At 36.2% G+C, this 25,858-nt stretch overlaps 3 protein-coding genes across 9 annotated transcripts; 1 reads left to right on the top strand and 2 right to left on the bottom strand.

The window, feature by feature from the left end:
* Nucleotides 1-429: 429 nt before the first annotated feature.
* LOC106181817 (peroxisomal sarcosine oxidase) lies at nt 430-4,949 on the bottom strand. Of its 4 annotated transcripts, none has more exons than XM_087001836.1 (8): nt 4,592-4,949; nt 3,938-4,089; nt 3,475-3,658; nt 3,049-3,231; nt 2,589-2,741; nt 2,278-2,442; nt 1,913-1,988; nt 430-1,425 (listed from the first exon to the last, which is right to left on the bottom strand). In XM_087001836.1, the coding sequence occupies exons 1-8, from the start codon at nt 4,712-4,714 to the stop codon at nt 1,289-1,291; spliced, it is 1,173 nt and encodes a 390-aa protein (XP_086857962.1). In that variant the 5' UTR covers nt 4,715-4,949; the 3' UTR covers nt 430-1,288. The 4 variants fall into 4 exon arrangements, with proteins under 4 accessions (XP_086857962.1, XP_013421770.2, XP_013421767.2 ...); XM_013566316.3 differs by having other exon boundaries at nt 3,448-3,658; nt 4,518-4,941; XM_013566313.3 differs by having other exon boundaries at nt 3,448-3,658; nt 4,592-4,941.
* Nucleotides 4,950-5,211: 262 nt separating this feature from the next.
* On the bottom strand, nt 5,212-10,505 carry LOC106181819 (peroxisomal sarcosine oxidase). Of its 3 annotated transcripts, none has more exons than XM_013566317.3 (8): nt 10,054-10,505; nt 8,688-8,836; nt 8,125-8,332; nt 7,611-7,793; nt 7,222-7,374; nt 6,636-6,794; nt 6,318-6,393; nt 5,212-6,080 (listed from the first exon to the last, which is right to left on the bottom strand). In XM_013566317.3, the coding sequence occupies exons 1-8, from the start codon at nt 10,168-10,170 to the stop codon at nt 5,950-5,952; spliced, it is 1,176 nt and encodes a 391-aa protein (XP_013421771.2). In that variant the 5' UTR covers nt 10,171-10,505; the 3' UTR covers nt 5,212-5,949. The 3 variants fall into 3 exon arrangements, with proteins under 3 accessions (XP_013421771.2, XP_086857965.1, XP_023930013.2); XM_087001839.1 differs by lacking the exon at nt 10,054-10,505 and adding an exon at nt 9,876-10,018; XM_024074245.2 differs by lacking the exon at nt 10,054-10,505 and adding an exon at nt 9,453-9,623.
* Nucleotides 10,506-12,482: 1,977 nt separating this feature from the next.
* On the top strand, nt 12,483-22,461 carry LOC106181821 (uncharacterized). Of its 2 annotated transcripts, none has more exons than XM_013566320.3 (16): nt 12,483-12,856; nt 14,364-14,582; nt 14,871-15,379; nt 15,506-15,632; nt 15,817-15,991; nt 16,240-16,300; nt 17,246-17,381; nt 18,170-18,358; nt 18,594-18,704; nt 19,205-19,278; nt 19,521-19,614; nt 19,924-20,112; nt 20,472-20,608; nt 20,973-21,143; nt 21,480-21,602; nt 21,935-22,461. In XM_013566320.3, exons 2-16 carry the CDS (start codon nt 14,381-14,383, stop codon nt 22,106-22,108), a joined length of 2,472 nt encoding a protein of 823 aa, XP_013421774.2. In that variant the 5' UTR covers nt 12,483-12,856; nt 14,364-14,380; the 3' UTR covers nt 22,109-22,461. The 2 variants fall into 2 exon arrangements, with proteins under 2 accessions (XP_013421774.2, XP_086857949.1); XM_087001823.1 differs by lacking the exon at nt 17,246-17,381 and adding an exon at nt 16,558-16,693 and having other exon boundaries at nt 12,486-12,856.
* Nucleotides 22,462-25,858: the final 3,397 nt, after the last annotated feature.

The raw sequence follows: 25,858 nt of genomic DNA, 5'->3' as shown, positions 1-25,858 counted from the left end.
TTTCCAAGAGAAACCATGTTACAAACTTGCAAGCGAATGCATCGAAAGTGAACGAGCATTACTATTTCCTATTAAATTATTTCTTATCATTACGTTTTCTTATTATATTGCAATGGTGTATTTGATTTTCTGTACTGTACCTGAGAGGTTTAGTGTTCTATACTTTTTGTTTAAGACAGTTTATCCTCTTTTTAATAGAGATACTTTCTGTTTTGGAAAAAATGTAAGATTTAGTATCCTGCTACTGGTTCAAATCTACGATTTACTGTTGGCAAGACCTTGGCGAAATATTGACCAGTATGTACAAAAAAAGAATAGAGACTGATAACATACCCACACATAAGGAGAAATAAAATTAAATAAATATATATACAGTGTATATTAAAAAAATGAAGAATAAAAATATAAATAACTCTCATAAAAACAGATCTATATTTGTAATATTTTATTAAAGCTAATAAGCTATTCCATATATATATTCCATAAATACAGTAAATTGAATTAAAAGATTCTCTTTTATATTTTAATTATTAAAATATAATTTCATCATTCTGTCAGCTTCATTACCATAGTATGTAACCATTCTTAATTAAAATAATTCAATTATGTGTTACATGAACATGTATATCTTCTCTGCAGAATAAAACATAACAGCATTTCATAATAATTATTTTAATATTTAAAAATTATATCAGATATTTAAATTAACTTGCAAATGATGCAAATTGATAAAAATAGTACCCTGTATTATAAAGAAGCAAGCCTGTAGGCAGGTTATTTTGATGGGTGGTGGTAAAATAACTGCCCTTTTGGTTGGAAAAAACTCATCTCTGAATCAAAATCTGATCTATGTTCATTCTAATGTCTCAACTTGGGTCAGCATAGGAGTTGAAAGGTACACTTTAGAAAAAGCTCTTCCACCCTTGCAATTGCTGGCTACAGGTATGATAAAACTGAATTTTTGTATATATTGCAGGAATTGTACAATAAACATGCAAACAAAGCATTACAGAAAACCACTAGTACTGGCACTCCCACACACTAACCCTACCCTTATATGTATGTGTTTATGTAACCACCAAAGTCACAATATTGGCCCTAAAGGTGTCAGCCACTGCCTTGATCTTTTAAAAATTCAATAATATACTCTCAATTAGCAGTGCTTACTTTAGGAGTGATAAATACATGTATATACATGAACATGTACATGTATTCTAGGGAGAAATCTTCAATGCAACTGAAACATTTCTTATGCTGTGCTGTGCCTTCCATTTATGGTCTCAGTAATTCATAACTTAGAAAACTTCCATGTCGCTTTCTGGAACCGAGAAATCTTAAATGGTTTCATGTCAATGGTGATTGGTTTTTCCAGTACCATATTAGCCAATAGTTTGCCAATGAGAGGTGAAAGCTTAAAACCATGACCTAGAAAAAAGAGGATTTGATGGAAATGTCTTGATGCTCAGGACTGCCAATTCTATGTATTCATATCATTCCCTTGTTTTAGGTACATGTATTAGTCTGTTGTTTTCACATTAAATTTAGGTAAGCATATGGAGAACTGCATTGACAGCAACCCTGAATGGCCTTCTTCTATGTAAAATCTGTATAAAATCTGTGTATATGATGGATTGGAATTTATAGATATGTACAGTCCCAGCTGCATCATGTCTTTATATAACAACAACGTAACAAAACAAACATTTCAAAAGATAAGTTACTACATGTAGTACGATTTCATACCAGAGATTTCATTCATATGTTTGGGTTTTATATTTAGCAGTGCATATCTTTGCTTATGGCTAAAAATTATATTTTATAAACCACCAAAGAAAAATCATGCCAGGATAAGCTCCCCTAAAAACAAAAGATACTGCAGTACTGCTGCTGTTGCAGGTTATTTATATCATACCTGAAAATCCTGCACCAATCACAATGTTGTCCCACATTGGATGTTTGTCAAGTATGAAATCATAATCAGGAGTCATCTAAATCAAGAGAAAAAAAGCAAAATGACCAATATTTAAAAGTATTTGAATAAGAAATTCAATTTAAATGTAAACAATTGAATACTACAGTGCAGTACATATACTACATTGAAATCCAGCTAAAAATGATGGAAACAACTATAAACCTGATGCACTCCTTTAATATTTTACATCATGCAGTATTTAATAAAAATACAAAGAAATTCTTCTGCTCACAGTTTCCAAAGTAAAACTTTTAAAAAAATATGCACTAACAAAACAAAAACAAAATAAATATCTGACAACTTACAGTGGTCATGCATCTTTGCACTATAGATGGCTCCTCCTCCAGGTAGGGGAAGTGCTCCCTGACATAAGCAGTGAGTTTCTTGGTAATATTGGCCACTGCCTCTCCTACCTGGGCATCTCGGTAATCTGGGTGGATCGAATGCTCTATGGTGTGATGCATGTGAAGCTTTAAGGAATAGAGACACACAAACTGTACAAAAAAGCAAATTGTTTGTTTTAAAACCAGCAATACAATGTTGTTCAAAAAAAGGATTTCAGCCAAGTAGTTAAGGCCTGCAATGTCTATGTCAACAACTATGGACATGTATGTACCTTGAGCATGTTTGGATATTCATAGCAAGGGACGGCATAAATAAAGTCATTCCAACTTTCAATGTTATAATCAGCAAATACTGGAAATCCTGTATCCAAACTGTAACTGCCAAACTTCTTCTCTTTCCAAAACCAAACTGTTGCAGCTTTAACCTAAAGGAAAAAATAAATATTGCAATAGCGTAACAGCCTCACCACTAATTTCAATAAGATTGTCACAGTTTTGCTTCAGACACAGGTAATAAGAATATATACAGACAATAACAGTGTCTGCACATAAAAACTGGTGAAATAATATTCCTAGTGAGATAAAAAAAAACACACACACACACATGGCAAATATTTTTCTACCAATACAAGGGATTAAAGAAAAATAATATGTAATTCATTCTTGGAAGGTGTAGATTAAATAAATGAAGTGCACTGGAAAAACTATTCAATGCACCTTCACTGACCTTACCCTTAGTGGTAAACTGAGCTCTAAAGATTTGGTAATGTCGGCTGTCCAGGGTCCTGTGGTCAGTACAACTTTCTTTGCTCTGTACTTGCCTCTGTTAGTGGTGAGAGTAACCTCAGTCCCTGGGCAGATGTTCTGAACTTTGACCCCTGTCTGAATTTTTCCTCCCAACTTGTCAATCAGCAACTATGTGTCAAATAAATATACGGTGAGTTTGCAAAATTACATGGTTCATTCTTATTGATGTTATTTTTTTCAATCATAAAGAAACACTGAGTGGAAATAATTAGTTAATTATTGGTAATTAATTAAGTAATTTCTAAAATGTGCTTTTTTAGTTAGAGTGACACTTATCGAAGAGTTTCAGTTACACCTTGAAAAAGAAATTAAGGTAAAACGTGCCAATAATGACTTGAAAATATTATGCACATCCAGAACTCCACCGTCATGGTCAAACAAACCAATGTGATCCTTAAAGTTGATCGTTGGAAAGTGTTTTCTCAGGTCTTCACTGCTGTACGTGGTATTAGGATAGCCAAGTTCATCTAACTTATCTTTTACAGGTTTTACATTCCTTCCATCTCCTTTGTCCACCAGAAGCATGCCAGTTTTCCTTTAGATGACATTAAATATTGAAACTGTGAATTCACATTCTCAAACAGTAAACATATTGTTTTGTCCTCCCCCACTCCCACTATTTTACTTAAAAGCAGTTATGTTTCTCAATCAGAATTGTACTTTTGAGTCCATCATAATTTGATAATAGTGAAAGTGTACAATGACAATGTGTATGCTAGCCCTCACTGGGTAATGGGAGAACAAATCAGGTTATTACATTTTATGACTGTTATATATACAGCACAGACCAGATATACAAGTTACTGGTACATACCAAAGAAATTTGTTTTGTGTCATATTTTCCAAATCTGTCCACATTTCATAAGCTTTTTTCATCAACTCAGAGTATCCTTCTTCTATGTAAGCTTTTCTGATACACCTTGATTCACCTGCAGAACTGCCCCAGGAGTGAGGGATATGATTGAACTGGAAATCAAATATCATCATTTTAGTAAATGCAGGGCATATGTTGTTCACGTTGCAATGTTTTATTTCTGCTATGTTATTCCTGAACATTAAAGGCAGACTCATAATTTTTCTGATGGCAATTAAACATTTTTCACATCCATATTGGAATCAGATTCAGATTGGGGTTCTTCCCCCCCCCCCCCCCCCCTCCCCCCTCCCGAACGATTACGCCACTTTCAAAAGAAATAATCAGTGGCTAGGAGATACTGGCCTTTTTAATCTTTCTACAAAACACTTTTATTAGACATTAAAGCGTTTCATAAAATCTTGCTATACAGTGTATGTCTCTAGTATATGCCTCAAAGTATTGATAACAAGAGCGCAATCAACAACTTGTGATATCAATGAACCTTGATCCTGGAAGAAGTATTTTTCAATAGGCCTACATTTTTATTTAGTATGCAGGTCTCTCCCGTTCATTGTCAAACCATTACTTCTTTTCTTATTATAAGTGCATTACTTGTTCCAGCAGCAGGACTCTCTGGCCTTGTTGAGCTAGATGCCATGCCGTGAAACATCCTATAATCCCTCCTCCAATGATAATAACATCACGAATTTCTTCTGGTTCATTTTTGTCTGCCATGTCCGTTCTCAGTCCATTTTCAGGGGTAATAGGAAAGGATTAACAAGACACTATTCTTAATCTGTTTTCTTGTTCCTCTTCATCGTGTAAGTAAACTCAAATAGCGTAACAGTAAGAAATACGAAGATATGCCAAAGATTGGTTAAAGATCTTAATTGCCTATCTTTTTATGAATTACATAATTGCAAAAAATATTATCCCCAATCTCCTTACTACTCTCCCCAAGAGATCGTAAGATACTCAGCCACAGCCTCTCTTTAACATCTAGTGATAGTTTTCTCAACTAACGCAATCCTTCTATCATGAAGTAATTATTCTTATCCTATAAAGTGGTAATATACTATGAAGTATCTTAACAATTGTTCTTGACTGTGGGTAAGAGTATGGAACTCGTTTTATTCACAAATAAATGTAAGCAGCATTTTTCCAGAAATGTAGATCTATTGTAATAAATATGCTTACAATTAATGGTACAATAAATTAAAAGAGGGTAACAATTAATTTCAACAACTATTTATTAAATCAAAGAAAAATAAAAGCATCCGGGATATTGAAACGTAGGCTAGAGTAAGGAAAGAATCCAGACGTCTTTAAATGCTAGAAATGACAGAGATATGCTTATAACAGAGGCAAGTTTCCAGACACTCGAAAAATTAAAGTGTCTGTGAAACAGTGACTTTTGTTTATGTTATTATAATGCAAAATAGAATATTTGTAGTTTGATAAAAATTTTAAACGAAACTTGGACAATGATGTGTTTAATGTGAGACAAAACGTTAGAAACAAAAGTATAAAAGGAATTTAGAAATTTGCATTTTTCCCAAGCAGCTGTTTTGGAGCGCGATGTGATTTTTTTTTTTTTTTTTTTTTTACATTTACGCAGCTTTCATTTTAAGTGTACTGTGTGCAAAAGAGACGAAATGCCAGAATTATTAAATCATTTAAGCAGTATGGGCTTGGGAGTTCAACCTCCTTGGAAACTATTGTCTAAATTAATTGATTTTAATCCTGTTCGACGTTGCTTCTTTAATTCTGCATTCCTTTTTAATTTAAATTCAGATTATCTAGGTACTTAAGCAAAGTGCATTTTGTATAATATCACATTTTGATATTTAGAAAATATAAATTAAAGATTAACCAAAATAATAATCAGCGTTTGTACAATATGCAGCATCCTCATTTATATTGTCTGAATCAAAACAACTTTCGACCGCACCATTCCACTTCTGTATATTTCAAAGTTTACTTTTCTCTTCATGCTCAAATCTTGACATTCTGAAATGGGTCATGTTGTATTGTGGATTACGGTTTGTAACTAAATCGGCTAGGATCTTTCCAACTACAGGGGCCAACTTGAAACCATGACCTGGAAAGTTTTTAATAAAATACAGTGTATATCAAAATTCAGCAATTTCAAACAAGTTAATTTCTTCATTTGTTGTACATTACCCATTTGAAGTGAATATCGGTTACTTTTGTAATTTTTAATATTAAAAAAATATCCACTTTAATCCTAAGATATTTCCCCTAATGCTTCTACCCGATATTAAGATTAAATTGAAAAATTTCTGTATATTCCTGGTTCAGCTGCGATGATAAATACCTGAAAATCCAGCACCAATGACAATGTTATCCCATTTCGGATGTTTGTCAAGGATGAAGTTACCATCCGGGGTGTTCTGAAATATTTAGCACGATTTACCAGCGATAATGACGTTATTATTATGCCTAATAATGACAGCGCTTAACTTTTGCTCTGGCTATTTTAATAAGACAAACAATCATTTTAAACAAATTTGTCGTGCAATCTACATAATAAATACCGGGTACAGGCTGTAGTATATATAAAATGCAAACTTCTACCTAATCTTTTCTTTTCAACACAATAAATTTTATTTGTGTGAGTGTCTTTCAGACTTACTGTGTACATGCATCTCTCTATAATACTTGGATTATCCTCCAAATGCAGAAAATGTCCTCTTATATACTCTGATAACTTCTTGATATCCGACGCAATGTGTTCCTTTATTTGTAAGTCTCTCTTGTCTGGATCTGTTGCTGGACCAACATGAAGGCACATCTAGGAACGAGTAATTGTGGACGGATTTCATAATATTATGTATGTTTATACAGGTACACGTTGTACCTTTTTAAATACCAAATACTTTTTAAATATCTTTCAACTCCTAAAACCACTGATTTATCTCTTAAATAAATCACTTAAACTTTTTAACGAACATCACTTTTGAAAGCACTGATGCGACCAACGTTTGACAATAACATTGTTATTGCGATTTGAAACATTTTACCAATCTTATTCAGACTGTGCGATTAATTTTTTTTTTTCAGAGGATGTTATGGAAATGGCAAGAAATCTCAAATCATAACATTACCCTTTCACCTTATGAAATCCTTTACCACTTTTTACAAAAACTTCAAATTTGTTAACTAAGTCCTATCAGCTACCCTGCTTATATGACCGATATTGTCTTGTTATCGTTTAATACCTTCATCATGTTTGGGTATTCACTGCTGGGGAGACCGTAGACGAACGTATCCAAGCGCATTGTGTTGTAATCTGCAAATACCGGAAAGCCACTAGCCATGCTGTAGGCACCCGGTACCTTTTCCTTCCAGTAGAAAACATTGATTGCCATTGGCTGGATGAAACAGAGATACGACAAAGGTTCACCACAGCTCATCTGGCAGAGTGCATACAAATACGCACACAAAACTTAGTGTATGTGCGACTGTATTTATCCTGTAAAACAATACTTCTTTTCATCCAAAAAAGAAAAAAAATTAATAGAGTTTTAAATGAGACAAAAAAATATAACTCACATGGATATTATCATTTCAGATTGTTGACAGGTTGAAAAATTCTTTGTATCCGTACCTTAAGAGGCAGGTGCAGTCCTAGTGGCTCCATGAGCTTCGCAGCCCATGGGCCAGCAGTGATGACAACACTTTTCGCCTGATAGTTTCCTTTGTTAGTCATAATTCCCACCAGCCTACCTGGATTGATCTTAAGAACTTTTGTCTCGGGACAAATAGTCCCACCATTTTTTCTGAAAAGAAACTATTATAGACGTTCGGTTTCTAACATGTAACTTTTTGGTAAAACTGAAGAAAAAGAAGGTCATGTAACATCCAAGTATTTTCTTATATTTTCTTGCACTTCGTTTAGATAAGGGCTGTATCAGAAAAGGATTACAAATACAATATCTTTCATTTCAAGTTTTAAGCTATGGCTGCAAATACTGAGTTTGGGATTGTGGAAACGGCAGGCACGCTTAGTGATAATCAAGAGATGAGATTCCACTTTTCTGTGTAATTCAGAATGTGTACAAAGATGTCTAAAAAGCAAATTGTTAATTTTTTTTTATGTCAGAGATACAGATGTCACGTACCTGAACAGTTCGAAGTGCCGCCTGTACATCTGTAACCCCAGCATCTATATCTATCAGACCAGCGTGACCATCGAATTTCAATCCAGGAAATTTTGTCCTAAGCTCCTCTTCGGTTAAACTTGTGCATGGGAATATCAACTGCTGAAGATTACTCTTTATGCTTGTTAGGTTTCCGGCATCTTTGTCAATTATAAGCATTCCCGTTTTTCTAAAAATCGAAAGCATTACAAAATTACAGCCCACTGCAAAAAAAAAAAAAAAAAAAAAAGACTTAGTTAAACATTATACATATCCCTAAACAAATGTATTGGTTCTGGTTAAACAAAACGCAAGCAGTGCAGACTCCTCTGTCAATCTTAATGTTGACATAGTTAGCATTTTTTTTCTCCAAACTTTACCAGACATGGTTTACTATGAATCTAGTCAGAAGAGATATAATTTGCGACAAGCGCGTGCTCGTGATAGTGCGTGCATCACGTGCATATTTGTATGTAAATATATAGGTGGAAACTCAATGTTGCGTCTGGAGATCTCTGGATGCAACTTCGTTCCTTGAAGCTCACTTGTTGATAATGACATTAGCTTCATGTTCAATTTGTTCCCAAATCTTATAGGCTTCCTCCATCATTTCACAATAAAAATCCTCCTGGTATGCTTTTCTTACAGCACGGGTGAGTCCAGCAGAGCTTCCACGTGAGTGTGGGAGCTGAAACTGATAAAAAGTGACGTGTTAGTATAGATACCAACTTATGAATTGACAATACAATACGTCCCCTACCAATCCATTGCGCGCTAAGTTTTCTAAAACCCCGAAAAACCTGTTTACATAGGAAAATGACGTAAATTGGTCAAATTTTGTTTAAGAATGATGTTATATTATGTTTGTGTTAAATGTTGCGTCAAGCCAGTCGGTTAAGACGGATTGTTGATAGTTTTGTACGTTATTTTTTAAAGATAAGGACTGTCGTCATACCATACAGACGTACACATGGGAATTCTAAACAGAAATATTTATTCAAAACAAGTACAATCATAACATTATTTATTCAACACCATATCTTCCAGATGCAAGAGCTAGGTATTTTAAAAGAAAAGTCCATGTTTTTTTTTTAATAACATTATTTATTGACAGGATTGGTGGTCCATTAAAACCCGTAGTCCGTTTCTCCATTTGCGTGAGTGGTATTCGTCCCATATGCTGACCCCGATACATCCGGCTAACCTAATATTAAAACCTGCGCTAGTGCTAATCCTATGGAACCCCGGACCTCCATTTCTACATGCCTGACTACCATATCTGTCACACTTGATTTGCCACTGTCCCTTACCCTTCAATGCATAATTTTTTCCAACCTAATCCAGATAGCAAACAGTTGTATGTCGTACCGACGTCAGTGATTGTTGGCACGTTTGAGGTCGGCAACTGATGTCGCCCCGACGTTGGGCCATCAGCAAATGCCCACAGTAGACCAACGTCGACTCAAAGTTGGGGAAATGGCGTTGTGCCAGATGACAAAGTTTATTATTACGTGCATTATTTTTCATTATTCCATAGACCATGATGAGTTCAAGATGTAGCGAAATTTTGAAAACAAAAGGATGAAAGAAATCAGGAGAGAAATGTTAGAAAAATTCGTTTAAAAGGCCAACTGTGCAAACACATCCGCATTCCAATTTTGCATGAAGGCAACTATTACATGCAGTAATGCATAAAATTATAAAATCCATGGGGCTTCTAATATACACTGTACCTGTATATTAAGTGCCTCGCCCTTCACGCGTCAATTCCCCTATTCATGCTGTAGGCCCTACCATATGACAATTAAGTGCATTGTAGGCTGATATAAATGGTCAGCTAAATCGTAGGCACATGTAGACCTATAATGGTTGCATCATTATTTCTCAACTAAACTGAACAATTAGGCATACCTGATCCACGAGAAGCACTTGGCTTTGAAGTTTTTGTAACTGCCATGCTGTGAAGGATCCTACTATCCCTGCACCAATCACAACTGTATCCCAAATGATATCTTCAAGCCTAGCCATAGTGGGCAGTCAGGGCAGTCTCATCGAGTGTCGCACGAGGTCTTATGTAGAAAAGATAACCTAGCAAAAGGTTGGTAGGTCGGTATGGGATTTACGTCTATCAAAATAAACGGATAAGGCAGCTTAATAGGGTCAATCAACTCACATAAACCTGACTCTGGATTGATACAAAATGTTCCCTTAAAAGATGTCATTTTTTGCCTGCCAGTGACACTGAATTGTTGGTATCATTCTGTCCTTCATGGCTGACATAACACCATGATGTCATGGAAAGTACAATTATGAAGCATATTTAACCTGTGGAGTGCATGTGACAGAGGGGGTTATACCTGATACACTCCGCTGGTTGGTGGTGTACCTGACCTAGGCCCATAGCAGCTAACGCCCCGTTAGGCTTCTAGATTTGACGGAGGTCAAAAATAAACAAACAAAAAATTAAAAGAATAAAAAATAAAATAAAAATAAAAAAATAAAAATAAATAAAATTGAATAAAATAAATACAATTCAATAAAAAAATAAAATAAATGCAAAATACACCGCGATTCAGCCATTGGTAGCGACCTGACAATCATCGTGCTGTAAGTGTTCTAAATGTTTATTACAGTTTATTGCATCTTCTAAACGTTTATTACAGTTTGTTACAGTTGTCTAGTGTGTCATCTTTGCAGCGTCCACTATGCTGGGGAAGGTTTTGTGACTGTTTTTTTATGGATGGCAACTACGCGTCACGCTGCGCGCTATAGTTACCAACAACTATTTTTTCCTGTGAAAGAAATTTTTATTCTGCTGACATGGGCTACATCAAGTTGGAGATGTGACCACGATGTCCCCTCCTCAGTCTACCCTCAGTGGTATCTTCCTATTGCTCGGTTTCACATCTATTTTCCCGACTAAGAATGCAACAAAACGCTGCATTTTTATAACAAAACTAGGGTGACAGGTGGTCCACATCTCACGTTATGGGTAGAAGCTTTGATTCAACATTTACTTAATTATTAGAAATACTGATTCTCAACCTTCGACTTAAACATTGTGATCTGTCAGGTTCTTCGATCATTAATATTTAATTTTGACCGAACCAGGACTGGTCATTTACCTGGATATACCCGGTACCGAAATGTTTGTTTTAAAAATACTCATGTACTCATGTACTCATGATACTGAGAGTCAATCAATTACATTTTTCCATTTTTAACGATCTGCAATTGTAGTAGCTCGGTCCAATTTACTTGCAATCAAAGACATTAAAGATATAGCAAAGGGGCGGGTCTGGAGTCGTATGGTGGGGTCCAATTATTATGTTATTTTGGGTGGCGACGCATTTACCTGAAAACAGTGAATTTTTTAAACAGAAGAATGCATTTTGGTGATGATTTTTATACTTAAGCACAGAGTGATGATATTTTCTACTCTTATTTCTGTCTGTGAGCACACATGCAGCGTTAGTTCCCAAAAGAAAAACTTAAAGGGATAATAACTCTTCGTATGAGATCTATATTTCACAATAAAACATTGTGAACAACTCTTAGAAATATAATATATTCTGTTTTACCACAAAAACGGCAGTTATAGCTATTATTCTGATATCTGAGCTTGTCTTCAGACCACGTGACCTCCATTGATGGCTATACTCTGTTATAATCTCTTAAGAGATTTTAACAAAAAACCAAACTTTTTAGAAAAAAACCAGGGACTAACTTTGAAAGTAGAAATGCATTCATGAACCATTGGTAAGTATGGAAAAATTGTTGTTTACTTCAGGAAAATTAATTTTTTGGCCAAAACGAAGAGTTATTATCCCTTTAAATGATTTACGTGTGCAGAAATACAGTGTATACGTTAAAGAGTATTCCTATTGTGAAATGAATAAATGCATTAAGGGACACAGCTTTTGCGGTACGAATGCAAAACGTTATCTGTATATATATATATATATATATATATGGGGGTGACAGTCTTGTTGAGGACACACTAGCACAGAGATGCCTATATAGTTCTAAGTTCATATAGATAATTTCAGTGAGTCCTGCTTTATAGAAAGGCTGATTTTGTCAAAATGATATTGTGCCTCATGATATTCATGCTGAAAATGCGATTGTGATATCAAATTTATTATCAATTTCAGATACATAATCAGTTTATGTACACACTGTGGCCTTTACATCCGCTACATCATGTCAAACAGCTTTTAATATCATGATCAGTTTATTACAGCGAAAACCAGTTTTCATTTATTTATTTCAGTCATCAAAGACTCACAAATCATGTTTATATGATAAATTTTGATTTTTCTGGCTTTCCAGTTCCTTAACAGGTTTTTCACCCACCCGCCCCTCTTTGCTCTTCCAGCGTATCGTTCATTGAAATTGGACTGTCTCGTAAACAGCAATGCCTTTCAGTCGGGCAGAAAGACTGTAGCCTCCTTGCATTAAACCTAACAAATGATAATAGCAAAAATGGGACATAAGAGATGAAAATTTACGCCCACGAGAAATCCCTTTCACTCCAACATGTCTAAAAAAAGTCAGTTTCAGTTATTCATTTTATGGCAAGCCACATGATGACATGACTCTGCTATCTTATCTGTCCATCCACGGGGGAGGGGATCAGAACAATACATTCATGTGCCCATATTGTTGAGAGCAGGGAAAAGGGTCCGCTGCTTTGCCTCCTGGAGCAGTGCATGTGAGTTTAACATTATTGTTTTTCTTTGTTATTAAAAAATTGTCACATCGTATAGAGCCTACTGAAATTTTACCGACAGCATTGAATTGAGATCTGAAAGAGGCAACTCTGAAAAGTGTAATATGTAAAAATTGCTTCACGATATGGCAAAAATGATATTGTTGCTTGTGCATCAAGCGACGCAAATGTAAGTTTGTTCTTATTGCAATGGGAAATAAGAGAAAAAAGAAAAATTAACTAGCAAACATTTTTGACACAGCTGAATGGAATCCTCTATTTACTTTATTCGTTTTTCTTTTTTATTGAAAGAAAAACGATTGGCAAAAATGAAGAAGCATATTTCATCATAGTTTATACACATGCGGTATTGAGTTATTTTCTGAGTAAAATAAAAATACCTGTTTTGGTGATATGGGCCAGGATTTTGTTGGATTAGATTCCAATGCTCGCGTGTAGAGCTTTACATTTTTGTAATGCCATCACTCCATCAGTGTAAATAATTTTAATTTATTCCATACACGTGCAATAAAAAAGAATTATCAATTCAAGGACATAAACAGATGTTTTTGGGGTCTGACTTACTTAAAATTATCACTCATATTTTCTAATAAGTTTAAGTAAGACCACATCAATATCTAATGGTGGCTGTCATATCTCTGACCATGATACATGTACACGCGCGATGTGTGCTATTTGATATATGTGATAAGCAGTTTATTTCCCTAATGTTAACTTTGTGTTACCGTTTTATTATGTCCATCTTCACCCTGCCGACACGATTAAAATTATAAATGTGTTTAGTAGATTGACTGTACATTTGGTGTATTCTGGGATTGTAAAAATGGTTTGTATCCTCTGCTCATTATTCAGCATGAATTATCTATCTATATCGATACGTCAATGACATAACACGTATATTATCTTACCAACATCGACATGTACGATATAGTTTTGATATGAACAACGTGAGATTGCGATATAACATAGCAAAAATCCATTTTACTGAAGATATTCCTCAACAGAAAAATAAATCAACTTCAGTGACTTTTTCTTGGCTTTGTCCATCCCTTCCTACTTTTGATGCAGTGTGAACAACAAAGCAATTTATACAGTTTGAAAGAACGATGGTGTACTTATTTGTTACATGTGTGTGTGTCTATGCATACGACAAGATTATAGTATGAGTCACCATATTAAATGGACGGCATTTAGATAATTTATCCTAAAATTCTATGGAAGCCTCAATTAACCAAAGAGATACCCATGCATTTTATCAAAATATTTCTTCTCCGGATATTTTAAGGACTGGCAGAAAACATAGGATCAAATTATCATGCATTTTATCAAAATATAACTTCTCCAGATATTTTAGGGACTGGCGGAAAACATAGGATCAAATTATATTTCTTATTTATTTTAATGTATTTTACCAATTTAAAGTGTAAATAATGTGATGTTATTCGCTGTAGGCAACAGCCAATTTCACAAGGTGAATCTTTCATTTTAGACTTTATTAGACTGACCATGGACGGAGAAACATACGCTACCTACACCAGCTCCAGGCGGCCCACTGGGCTGGACCTCTTTGCGTCCAGTGCTAGTATGGTCACTGGTGCTCTCAGCGGTGGCTACAGCTATTACACCCTGCCTGGGTTCCGGTTCTTGAACGTAGTGCGAATAGTTTTTCTAGTGGACATAATATTAGGATTAACGCTATGGCTCGTGGGTATGTAATAGTGGCAGAGTAACATGCTTGCATAAAAAGCCAGCGATTTTAAACCAAATTGAATCGTTAAAAGTCATTTTTGCAATCTAGAAGTAGCTACAATCTTTATCGTTTGCTTTTCGATAAACTTAACAAGTCTTAGCTTTGCTCAAACAGTGTGTACTGACATCCAGACATGCCCGGCAAAGCATCTCATGTTTCTATCTAGGGATTAAGGATAGAACGCTTTTATCATTTACTTTTCTTTTTCATTTGCTGTGCCTTTGACTTTACATTTTCATGTTTCAGATCTTTCTACAGCGTCTTTTATTGATGCCTTCACAAGCTACAGCATTACAACCTCATTTCAAGATCTTGGTCTAATGACTTTCTTACGCGGAGTTCTACTCTTTATGTTTTTCACGAGCATGGAGGATTATTACATGCAAATCCTGGATGATGAACTAAATGATGCACTTCACCGAAAGCGCTACGCCATGCACACTTTTGTTTTTATCATATCCATTGTCTGTTTGGGGTTTGGGGTTGTCAAAGGGGTATTAGTGCTCCTTGTCTATCTGCAGGTTCCAACTAGTCTGACGGATGTTTCCCCAACAAGCTTTGCCCTCCTGATATCTTTTGTAGTTTTCTCCGTGCTGGAGTTTTTGTTTGCTTGCACCAGTTTCTGTTTTATGCGACGTCTGGCGGACATGCGTAGGCCAAGGAATTTTGACTCCACGGGACTGGAGTTAGAGGAGGATGGCACGCCCATCCGCACCAAAGGCGACCTGCGCCGTCTGCTTGGCTTGGCAGTGCCTGTAAGTGAAAATAATACATCAAAACATCAAAACGTTAATCTGAACGTGATTCTTAGCCTGTTTTACACCGAAGTCGGCTAAAATACATTTTGATAGAAATTTGACCCAATTTTAATTTTTTTTCAGGATATTCATCTCTTGATAATAGGTGTTCTGTCCTTGTTTGTGGTAAGCGGCGCCATGCTGGGAGCACCATTAATGTTTGGGAAAGTGGTTAATGCTGCATCTGAGCCTTTAATACCATCACAGCCAGGTAGGGATGTCATATTTTCTGTATTTAAGCCGAAAAATTGAATTTAGTTTTGCAGTTGAAAAACATAAATGAACGACAAAAATGACAATAAGCTACTGATTACACCTGCATTTTCAACCATAAACGATTTATGAAATACATTGATAAATACATAAATAAATTACTCAATTTTGAAAACTTGCAGACCCACTTTTGACAGTAATATTTACACTGCTGGGACTGTACATCGCCAGCGCCCTTGGAACCATGGTGCGAGGATGGTGCTTCAACCTCCTTGGAGTGCGCATTGTATGCAAACTACGTAAAGATCTCTTTGCTAACATCATCCGTCAAGAAATAGGCTTCTTTGATGAGAATAAGTAAGATATACCAAAATTCCTAAATCAGTTGTCCTTTAAAAGTCCTTCTCTTGTGCAGTGTCTTTATTTTGACGTTCAGTAACATTTTGGCTTTGCTTACATTTTTAATGGAAATCATTTCCTTTTAACTTTGCATCTGTAATTTGCTTTAATATTGTTTGTCATCATCTGTTATCATTTGTATACTAATGGTACCTTATGTTTTACTGTGTAGTTATGCAAATTTGAATATTTCATTTTACCCCCAGGACAGGAGACTTGGCCAACAGACTGGCCACAGATACACAAGTGGTGCAGGATGTGATTACGGTAAGTGTCACAGTTAATGGATTAGAACAATTTGCATGGATGGCAAGAAGACTTAAGCTAAAATCATTTTAGCAAACATAATCATTAACATTTCCATGGCATCCCTGATATTGCCAACAGTGTAGTAAATTTAAGTCACGTTTTCTGTCTGTGTTATCGAAATTATGTATTTATTTTGTCCTGTAATATGTGATATCTTTGTCCTATCTGAAATGTTTTACTTGGATCCAATTGTCGTTTGATTGCACTATTTTCAGATCAAGCTGCGTACCCTTATAAGCTATTTCAACCAAGTTCTGGGTTCTTTTATCCTTTGTATTTACATCAGTCCGTTCTTGACCGGTATCATGTTGCTTACCATTCCAGTGGTGGCAGTAGTCGGAGTCATATATGGTATGAGTCTTTAATGCAATGGCATATCGTTCCCAACAGTGTTGCAACGGAACTGTTTACGATTGAATGCGTGAGCACATTCTGTTAGCTGTGACATTTTCACAACCAACACAATGCACAAACAGATATGTCATTCACGTTGACAGTTCAAGACAGATGGTAGTTTTACTTTGCTTATGTTATCAGCTAGAATTTGGGTGTGAGGGAGCAACGATGGCTAGTTTCTCATGCACAATTAATACATCCTCCTTATACACTTCAGATCTTTTTCCATAACAGAAATAGATAGATGATGTGTAACACATAACATTGATGCATGCCAAGCATGTCTGTTTTAAGCGGCATGACTCCTATAGCAAGAAGCAGTGCATGCTTTTTTTCCTTACTTTCTCCAGGTTTGTTTGATTCATTTAATATGATTTCAAATTGACTTGAATGTTTCACACAAAAATTTCTAACTCTCTGCCATATTGAACTCCTCTGCTGCCACCGTCATTATTAGAGTAATAAATTGTGAATGAAGATGATGATGTGGGTACTTATTCTTTTCAGCGTGGGGTTCGCGAAATGACCAACAATTTCATACAAATTGTGGGCTCTCTAGTATTTCTCATCGTCATCAATGCCCTTGCTGTGGGAGTCATGTTGACCATTGTGCCTGTTGTAGTTATCTGCTTCATTGTATTTGGTATGTTTTCTTACTCACTTTTTGACGGGTGACCTAAGTTTGAAGGGGTCAAATGGGTTTAAATCTTCTAAAATTACTCTCCTTATGTGTATCATCTGTAAAATTTGTCCTCCTGAATGAGATTTTTACTCTTTTTAAGGTCACAATGACGCGGTGTTGTGAACCTTTGCTGACCGCGGTTATAAAACACATATACTCACGCGTGAATTGTTGTCAGAGATAAGTAAATCCACTGTAGGAGACCGAGAATAGACGAAACATATCTAAACACGTGCAGCAGAAGACGTACATGTAAATGCGCTTGTCCTATGTAAAAAATAATAAAACCAATGGAATGGAATGGAATGGAATGAAAAGACCACGAAAAATTGCATTATTTGCATTTATTGATTACTGAACAGCAATTCTCACCAATTTTTTTTTACTTCAGGAAATACTCAGAGAACAAAATTTTGAGAAATTCAGAGTAGCTCTGAACAGTCTTGTCTATTTATACACAATACTTGTGCTCCGATGGAGGTCTTTTTTGTCATTTCAGTTAATTTTAGACATATTTGAGACTTTGAAGAGCACGAAGATGGCTAGTGAATTTGATTTAATCATCAAGATTTAACATTAATAAACTTCAACGGGATTACAAAACAGGATATCATGATATTTATTTGATGGCCTTAGGTTTTGATAATTGTTCAGCTGGTTAAATAAGAAATTAACATAAGTCTTTATATTCAAAATATGTTATTAGTGCAATGATCATGTTTACATATACAATATTCCTACAATTTAAGGAAAAGTAATGAAAAAAATGAGACAGCAGTTCCAAGCCGATCTAGCAGCAGCTGCAAGTCAAGCAGACGAGGCCATCTCGGGGATGAAAACTGTGCGAACATTCAACAGCGAGGCCAAGCTAGAACATGCGTATTCTACTACTGTAGACAAAAGTTACGGCATAGGAAGAACATTGTCTTTTGTATCAGGTATGTTCAATTTGTTATATGTTAGATAATTTAATGGTATACTAATACACATCAGACAACGCATTAATCACGCAATAGCTCTGTTAATCCGTGATGAAATACCAGGTTTAGGTGGCTGATAGCTATCCAATTTTTTTTAAAAAGAGATTTTTCCTGCCCACAGTGAGATAAATTTACAAAATATCAATATGAAAAGCTGTCCAATTTAAATGTTTTTTAATTCACTGTTTTGTAGGTTGTTTTGAGGGTCTGATCAGCTTCCTGCTGTATGGGTCTATCACGCTGATGATGTGGTTCTGTGGCAGCATGGTGAGAGATGGCAAACTGAAGGAGGGAGATCTCACATGTACGTACAAATTGAAAGTAAAATTTGTTCTCAATACTGTTTAACTTGCCATGTGGTAAAAAAGAACGTCGGTTTTTATTATGTGCACACTTGTTTATTGCAAATGGTTAGATCATGAGATCTCACATACTGTGAGGCGGATTTAATCATTACTTAAAGTATGATGCATGCTTCAATGAAAAATGAAGAAAATATGAAAGTTGGTTGAAATTTGGTAGATGCAAACTTTGGCACAAGGGAAATACGTTCGTCTCACACTGCTTTACTGTCTCAGTGACAGCCAACGATATTGTGCATTATTCATGTTTTTACTTGTCAGCTTTTTCGATAAGAGAAAGATACAGATATTGATCATACACCTCTGTGTTGAATGACGTATGTGGCTTTTGAATAGAATTAGAGGATCACATTATTTTGCAAGTGCAGGATTTAAAAATTGCTTATTTAGCATTTCAAAGCAGTTCTACTTATTTCATTTTAGTTTCTGTTTTTGATTCTAGCTTTCCTGCTATACACCCTAACAATAGCAGTTTACTTTGTTTTAATGACATCTGTATTCGGAGACCTGATGCAGGTAGGGCTTTACTGACATATAGGCCTGGTCATACGTACTACAAACATCCATAGTAAAGAGGCATTTGTAGCAAGGGGGGGAGGGGGAGAGGAATGCACTTTATCCTAACTATAAATTCGGTTTTCCAATCGTACACATGTAATAGCAACTGATTTAAGTTAATGTTATGCCTTAGTATTCCTCTGACGTGTACCCTGATATAAAGAATAACATGTCACTGTGATATGTTGCCTATTGACTAGGGTGTGGGTGCGTCCATCAAAGTGTTTGAACTACTAGACAGGAGACCAGAGATTTCTAATACAGGTGGCAAACAACTTCCTGAACTGCAAGGAGGTCTGTACAACTTAGCACAGTAGTAGTAATAGTAGTAGTAGTAGTAGAAGCTCTGTTGAAAAAGGACCAAAGGCTTCTAATCTATTCGAATTCGTATTGATTTATTGCCAGTTGCCATTTTGACAATTATGCAGTCAAAAAAGTTATCGATTCATTTGGTCAAAACTACATGCATAGATCGCACTGGTATGAGATATAACAATATACTAGCTTGTATATTTGTTCTTGATCTCACCTTAGTACTACTAACTTTAGGATTGAGTCCTGGTATTTGTTGACTTACTGTATGTATATTGCACGTTATTTCAGTTGTTGAGTTTAAGCATGTCCAGTTCCACTACCCCAGTCGTCCAGATACAAAGATCCTCAAGGGCGTGTCCTTCACTGCCCAGCCCGGAGAAATGGTGGCCTTTGTTGGACCTTCTGGGAGCGGAAAGAGTACCATCATAAGCCTTATTGAAAGATTCTACCTACCAACGAGGGGGAAGATATGTTTAGGTAAAAAGGTAGACTTTTAATATAAGTAATTTCTTTCTTGCAGTATATTTTGACCAGGGAATTATATCATCTACGATATAATTCCCTGTTATGAAAGAGGCTGAGGTCAGTTGCAGTATTAAAAGATAACGAAATGGGAAGTGCATTTACAGTTAAGGCATATATAAATGATCGACGTTTGTCAAATTGAAAATAATGGAACTTTCAGTTGTTTGAAATTTAGGGTCATGATTAAGATTAAACATGGTATCAAATATACATATGGCAAACTTTGTTCAAACAAAGAGCGTATTCTTAGTTTGAAAAAAGGCGCAATAATTGTTCTGGATAAAAAATAAGCTTGGAAAATTATATTCTAGATGGTTCCAACTTGCGTCATTTAGACCCTCAGTGGTTCCGTAAGAAGATCGTTCTCGTCGGCCAGGAACCTACTCTCTTCGCTGGCACCATAGCAGAGAACATAGCATGGGCATGTGAGGATGCCACCATGGCTGACGTAAGCATTGAGTTAGACTAGAAGGAGCGAATGATTGGCGCCTCTTGTAGCCCATAAAACGATTTGTATTTTCGTCTAATGACTGACCTAATTTTTCAGTTGTCCCCATCAAATTTCATTACCGCCATAATCATATGTTTTCTTTTATTTTATCAAAAAGCTTATCATAAAAAGCCACTTATTGCCATTATCAAGATTTGAGTGGGAGTGGGATATCTTTGGGTTTGGAGGATGAAATGTTATTTTATTCAATATCTAATGGTGGTTAAGATACATGGACCAGAGGGTACTTACAGACACCTGGTATTGCCTTTATGAGTATGATTTTTAGTTATGATAGCTGGACAGAAACTTAACCTTCCAGATTATTGCTGCTTCAAAACAAGCAAACTCTCATGAATTCATAGAGCGTCTGGAGAATGGGTATGAAACGATGGTGGGAGAAAGAGGTGCTTCTCTCTCAGGAGGGCAGAAACAAAGGATTGCCATAGCCAGAGCTTTTATCTTAAATCCACTCATATTGCTTCTGGATGAGGTAACTTGATAAAACCAGGTCTGCAACTGATATAACTTGTTAGGAAAAAGTTGGTCATTCAAAATCAAACGTGATTTTTTATGTGAAGGGGAAATGCACTTGGGTTTGATAAAATGAGTATTGACTTACATGTATTTTGTTTTTACTTCCTTGAAAGTTCAAATAGATAAGCAAATATATGAATGAATACATGAATAAATAAATAAACAAGTAACCATTTGTCTAAATAAATAAATGTTTGACTAAAACAATCACTTATGGGAATGTTATAATTCCATCAAGTTTTCAAAATTTAGAACAAAATTTTGAATAAATATTTTTAAAATAAACTTTCAGGCAACAAGTGCTCTCGATGCGGAAAGTGAGCACCTGGTTCAGGAAGCTATAGACCGGGCAATGAAAGGCAGGACGGTATTGGTTGTGGCCCACAGGCTGTCTACTGTGAGGAATGCACATCAGGTGGGTCATGTCAAATCTGTCTCGATTTTAGAAGTAGTAGTCTTTATTTCATTTGTAAGTTACCAGAATCAAACACCACAACAGTAGAGATACTACCCGCATATCGTCAAACATCTTTCCCTTAATCTCGGAGGTAAGCCATTTCAAAAACCTTGCACAGAATAAAGACCCTTATTGAGGTCTGAGTCTACATGTATATGTTTTGAGAACTATAATAATGAAGATAAACCGATAAGATTTCACTCGTAACAGTTAATACGAGTAATAACAGCTCAAAAAGGATATTGCTGAAACCAAATGCCACTACTTGACACGTTTTTCATTTTCTTTAGATTGTAGTTCTAGACCAAGGTCGCGTTGTGGAGAAAGGAAACCACGATGAACTGTTGGCGATGGAAGGAGTTTATAAGAAACTCGTCATCAGGCAGTTGGCAAGTGCTGAACAGAACTCTTCTTCTATTGGAAATGGAGTAATTAACGCTGAAAGTGAATCTGATAGCGATTGAAACCACGGGAGCATTTCCCATGGGACAAAAACAACATGACAGTTGTCAGAACGTAGCAAAAATTTACATTCTTGAACAGAGGTTTTAAAAATGAGCTGTTGAATTATTAATTACTGAGTGTTTCGTAGTGATCCTATAAGGATTGCACATTTCCAAATTGACCACTTGTTTTTGATACGAAACAAATTTTCCGTTCAGTGGATGTCATATAGATGTCAAAATATCTAGAAGGGGCCGGGGGTAGGTTCTAGAAAGGGATGTTAAGTCCTAAGACTGACATTCACTGGATGAGTAATGTGATATCGATTATTTTAGTTTGATACTCGTATAAATAAGTTATGCCAAAAAGCAAATTACTGCGTTTGTTCTGTCCCTCACAGAAATAAACATCAAATTATTTGCTATGGAAGACGAAGAAGAATGTATTTTCCTGGCGCCAGCGACAACTTTTTGTTCTTGTCGAATTTTTCAGATAACTCACACTACTTATATTTCAAAGATCGCTGCCTCTTCTTCTGGATGCATAGCCGACAGCTGGGTTACGTGCATTTCTTTACTTCGCGTGAAATGTTATTTGTGAGCAAGGGAATTAACTTTTACACTTATAAGGGAGTAACATAAATGACGAGTCCAAAATATTAAGACGAGAGATCGAATTTTGTCTATCCCACCCTGACCACTGCAAAGGAATTATGTTATAAAAAAGTTCCCTCCACCTGGATCCGTCGACGCTCAAATTCAATGTCATGAGCAATGGGCTAAATCAGAGTAATCAAAGTAGGCAGATCTTGGGTAGTTATAATGCCTGGTCTACTTATAATGTGACTAATGAGTATAAAACCGCTGTACCATGGAATTGTATTGTTGGTCTTGTACTTGTACAGCAAATGTTATTCCTGTCTTCCTCCAATATGGCAAGATACAGGCAATTATCTAACGATTATAGACATCAAGTTATTAACCCGAAGAGGCGTAATATAAGCAATGTCAGAATATCGATTCAGTTGAATTGTTCAGTCAGAACCGTTCAGAGGGTCTGGTCTCGGTATGGAAACACTGGATCAAGAGACAAATTGCCTCTGATGGGTCGTCCAAGAAAAACTACTGACCGTGAAGACCGACGACTGATTTTGATGTCTAGGTTGTCAAGTTTCGTATCGACACTGCTTGTCAGTTGGCAACACAGTGGAACAATTTCACACATAAGAATATGTCTGTGAAAACTGCTAGGCGTCGGTTATATATATAACCCCCTCCTCTCCCCCGATGTGGCCTGCCCAGAGTCTGGATGCAAACATAATAGAAAATGTGTGGAATGATATGTCAAAACTTTTGACAAATGCCCGTCCAACCAGCAGACAAACCCTGTTAGATTCAGTGTTTCATGCTTGGGCCAGCATAAGCCCTGAACGCATCAGACAATTATATGAATCCTTGCCTCGCAGACTGGCAGCTGTTATTAGGGCACGTGGCTATGCCCCTAAGTACTAATTTTGGACTTGAAATTGCATATCTTGGTAGAATGTATATTTTGTTCTCATTTTGTGTTTTTTTTTTGTGAAATTTGATTTTAATAAAATGATACCAGGAGCATATTATTCCACAGTCATTAATCTTCTTCAAAGTATTGGTTCAGTAGGGGTGACACTTCTATTGTCCAGTGTGTGTAGGTCATTGTACGTGTATCTCGTGTGTTAGTTTTATAAAATTAAGGCCATGTTTCGAGTGGCTGTGTCACCATGGAATGGAGACGTGCTATAGAAGGCCTTTTCTTTATACTTAATTCTAACTTATTAAAACTGTTGGTTGGTGGTGTTTGAGGTTGTGTATATACTTCAGCATCGCGTCCGGTGCATTGTCTCAGCTCTCGTTCGCCGACTTCAAGAACTTCTTCTCGTGTTCGTCTACGCGTGGTGTCAGAGGCCGATTTCACAACAGAACTGTGGCCCTGAAATCGGTCTACTTCAGTTTAAGATAAATCCGTAGTAGTGCACTTATATACAGACTAGGCATTTAATATGGAATATTTCAGTTTTAAAGTTATACCCAGGTATAAATGCGTTATTTAAAAAAAAAATTCAGATTTCATATAAGACATCTGACTGGAGAAGTGTGAAGTCAGGTGTGTCGCTGCCAATTAACTGACTACCAAGTCTGTTGCACTGCTGCCTTGGGCAGTGCTCCTTTGGGCTAGTCAAAGCTTGGCTTTGGCGAAGGATGGTTCTGTCAGTAAAGTATCCATATGACGGCAAATACTGCATAGAAGAATTTGAAATTTTGCATTCAAGCGGTCGGTTTTGCAGTGCGTAAAATGAGTTAAGCAGCATTTTACAAAACTGTTAAGCTGTGCCAGAATGGCGCGAAAAACACAGACATTGCCAGACAGATTATTGTGTCAAACGGAACGGTCTACATAGTTTTATAGAGTTATGCTCAGTTTGAGGCACTACACAGAGACCAAGCCCAATGCATCGACGTCTTACCACCAGGATATAGGACTCACTGTCCTTCAGGGTATGCTGCTGCAATTAAACCAAAACCACCCAGTCCGTTTTGAATGAGGGACAAATTGTCACCAAAACTTGTTTTTCAAGGCTCTTAGCAAACACCAAACTGATTTCAGCAGGTTAGGATTCCAGGCGACCTCTGAGGAAGCCACTGTAAACAGCAAAGCAGCCTAGTTTGTTTCTCTAATGAATTGGGGACCATGACAGTTTCTGGGTAAAACACTGAAACCACGTGGCTTCTTTATTGAGGCCAGATTTATCTGTACAGCTAAACTGGTCAAAACAGAGTTTACAGACATTCTGAAGAGGCCTTCGACGAAATGTGTGCCACTTCTTAAGAGGCTAGGGTCATTGACAGTGTCAGTATTTGGAGTGGATACCACATTGGTGCCAAAACACCAATGGTAGTCATCAATGAAAACCTTAACCAGATCAAGGAATAATCTAAGAAAGGAATAATCTAGGAACCACTTGTCTATTATTTGATAGGGGGCACCTTAGGAACAATTTTAGGTTGCAGGGCGAGGTTGCCGGTTCACACAGAGCACATTTAATAGCAGATAACTTACAGAACCAAGGGAATGAGTAGCTACCTTGGTAACAAAATCGCCATATTTGAACCACATAGACAATATGTGGGTAGGTCATTACTCGCCGAATCAACGGCCTGCATGTCCTATATCAAAACTGAGCCAAATTGGACAAGTTTTAACCGTATTCTGGAATTTTATTCCAGATTAAACTCTTAAAAACCTATCATAAGAAATGCCTTGCGGCTTGAAAGCTCTGGTAGCAGCAAGATGAGGTCAAGCGCAACAGCGACTGTTGCTGTGACTAGACACTGACATGGGGGGGGGGGGGCTTTGTGGGGCGTGTAACTCTTTTAAAGACAATAATTAGGAAAATATGGAGATCCAAAATATCGCTTTCAATGGTAGTCGTATGACTTAAAATAGGCAATGTATTTTTGTTTGCTTCACTGACGAATTCAATAAATAAACTGATGTCACAATGACATCGAAGAGATTATCAAAAGTTATTAAAACACGATTTTAATCCTTATTTTCATTTATCAGTCAGCAAAATAGGAAAAAAAACTGATGAATTATGTTTTGGAAAAAATATTCCATATTAAATGTCAAGTCTGTACAATTGACCTGAAACATTTGCTTTGTCTTTCTCGTTTTAAAACAATATTTCGTTCCGTTTGCCACTACCGATAACATTTTGATCTCAAAAGGCT

The sequence above is a fragment of the Lingula anatina genome, chromosome 1 (assembly GCF_051362555.1).
Source record: "Lingula anatina isolate TDL-2025a chromosome 1, LinAna3.0, whole genome shotgun sequence".
NCBI classification, from domain to species: Eukaryota; Metazoa; Brachiopoda; class Lingulata; order Lingulida; family Lingulidae; genus Lingula; species Lingula anatina.
The sequence above is the reverse complement of the archived record's forward strand: the minus strand, read 5'-3'. Positions and strand labels throughout refer to the sequence as shown.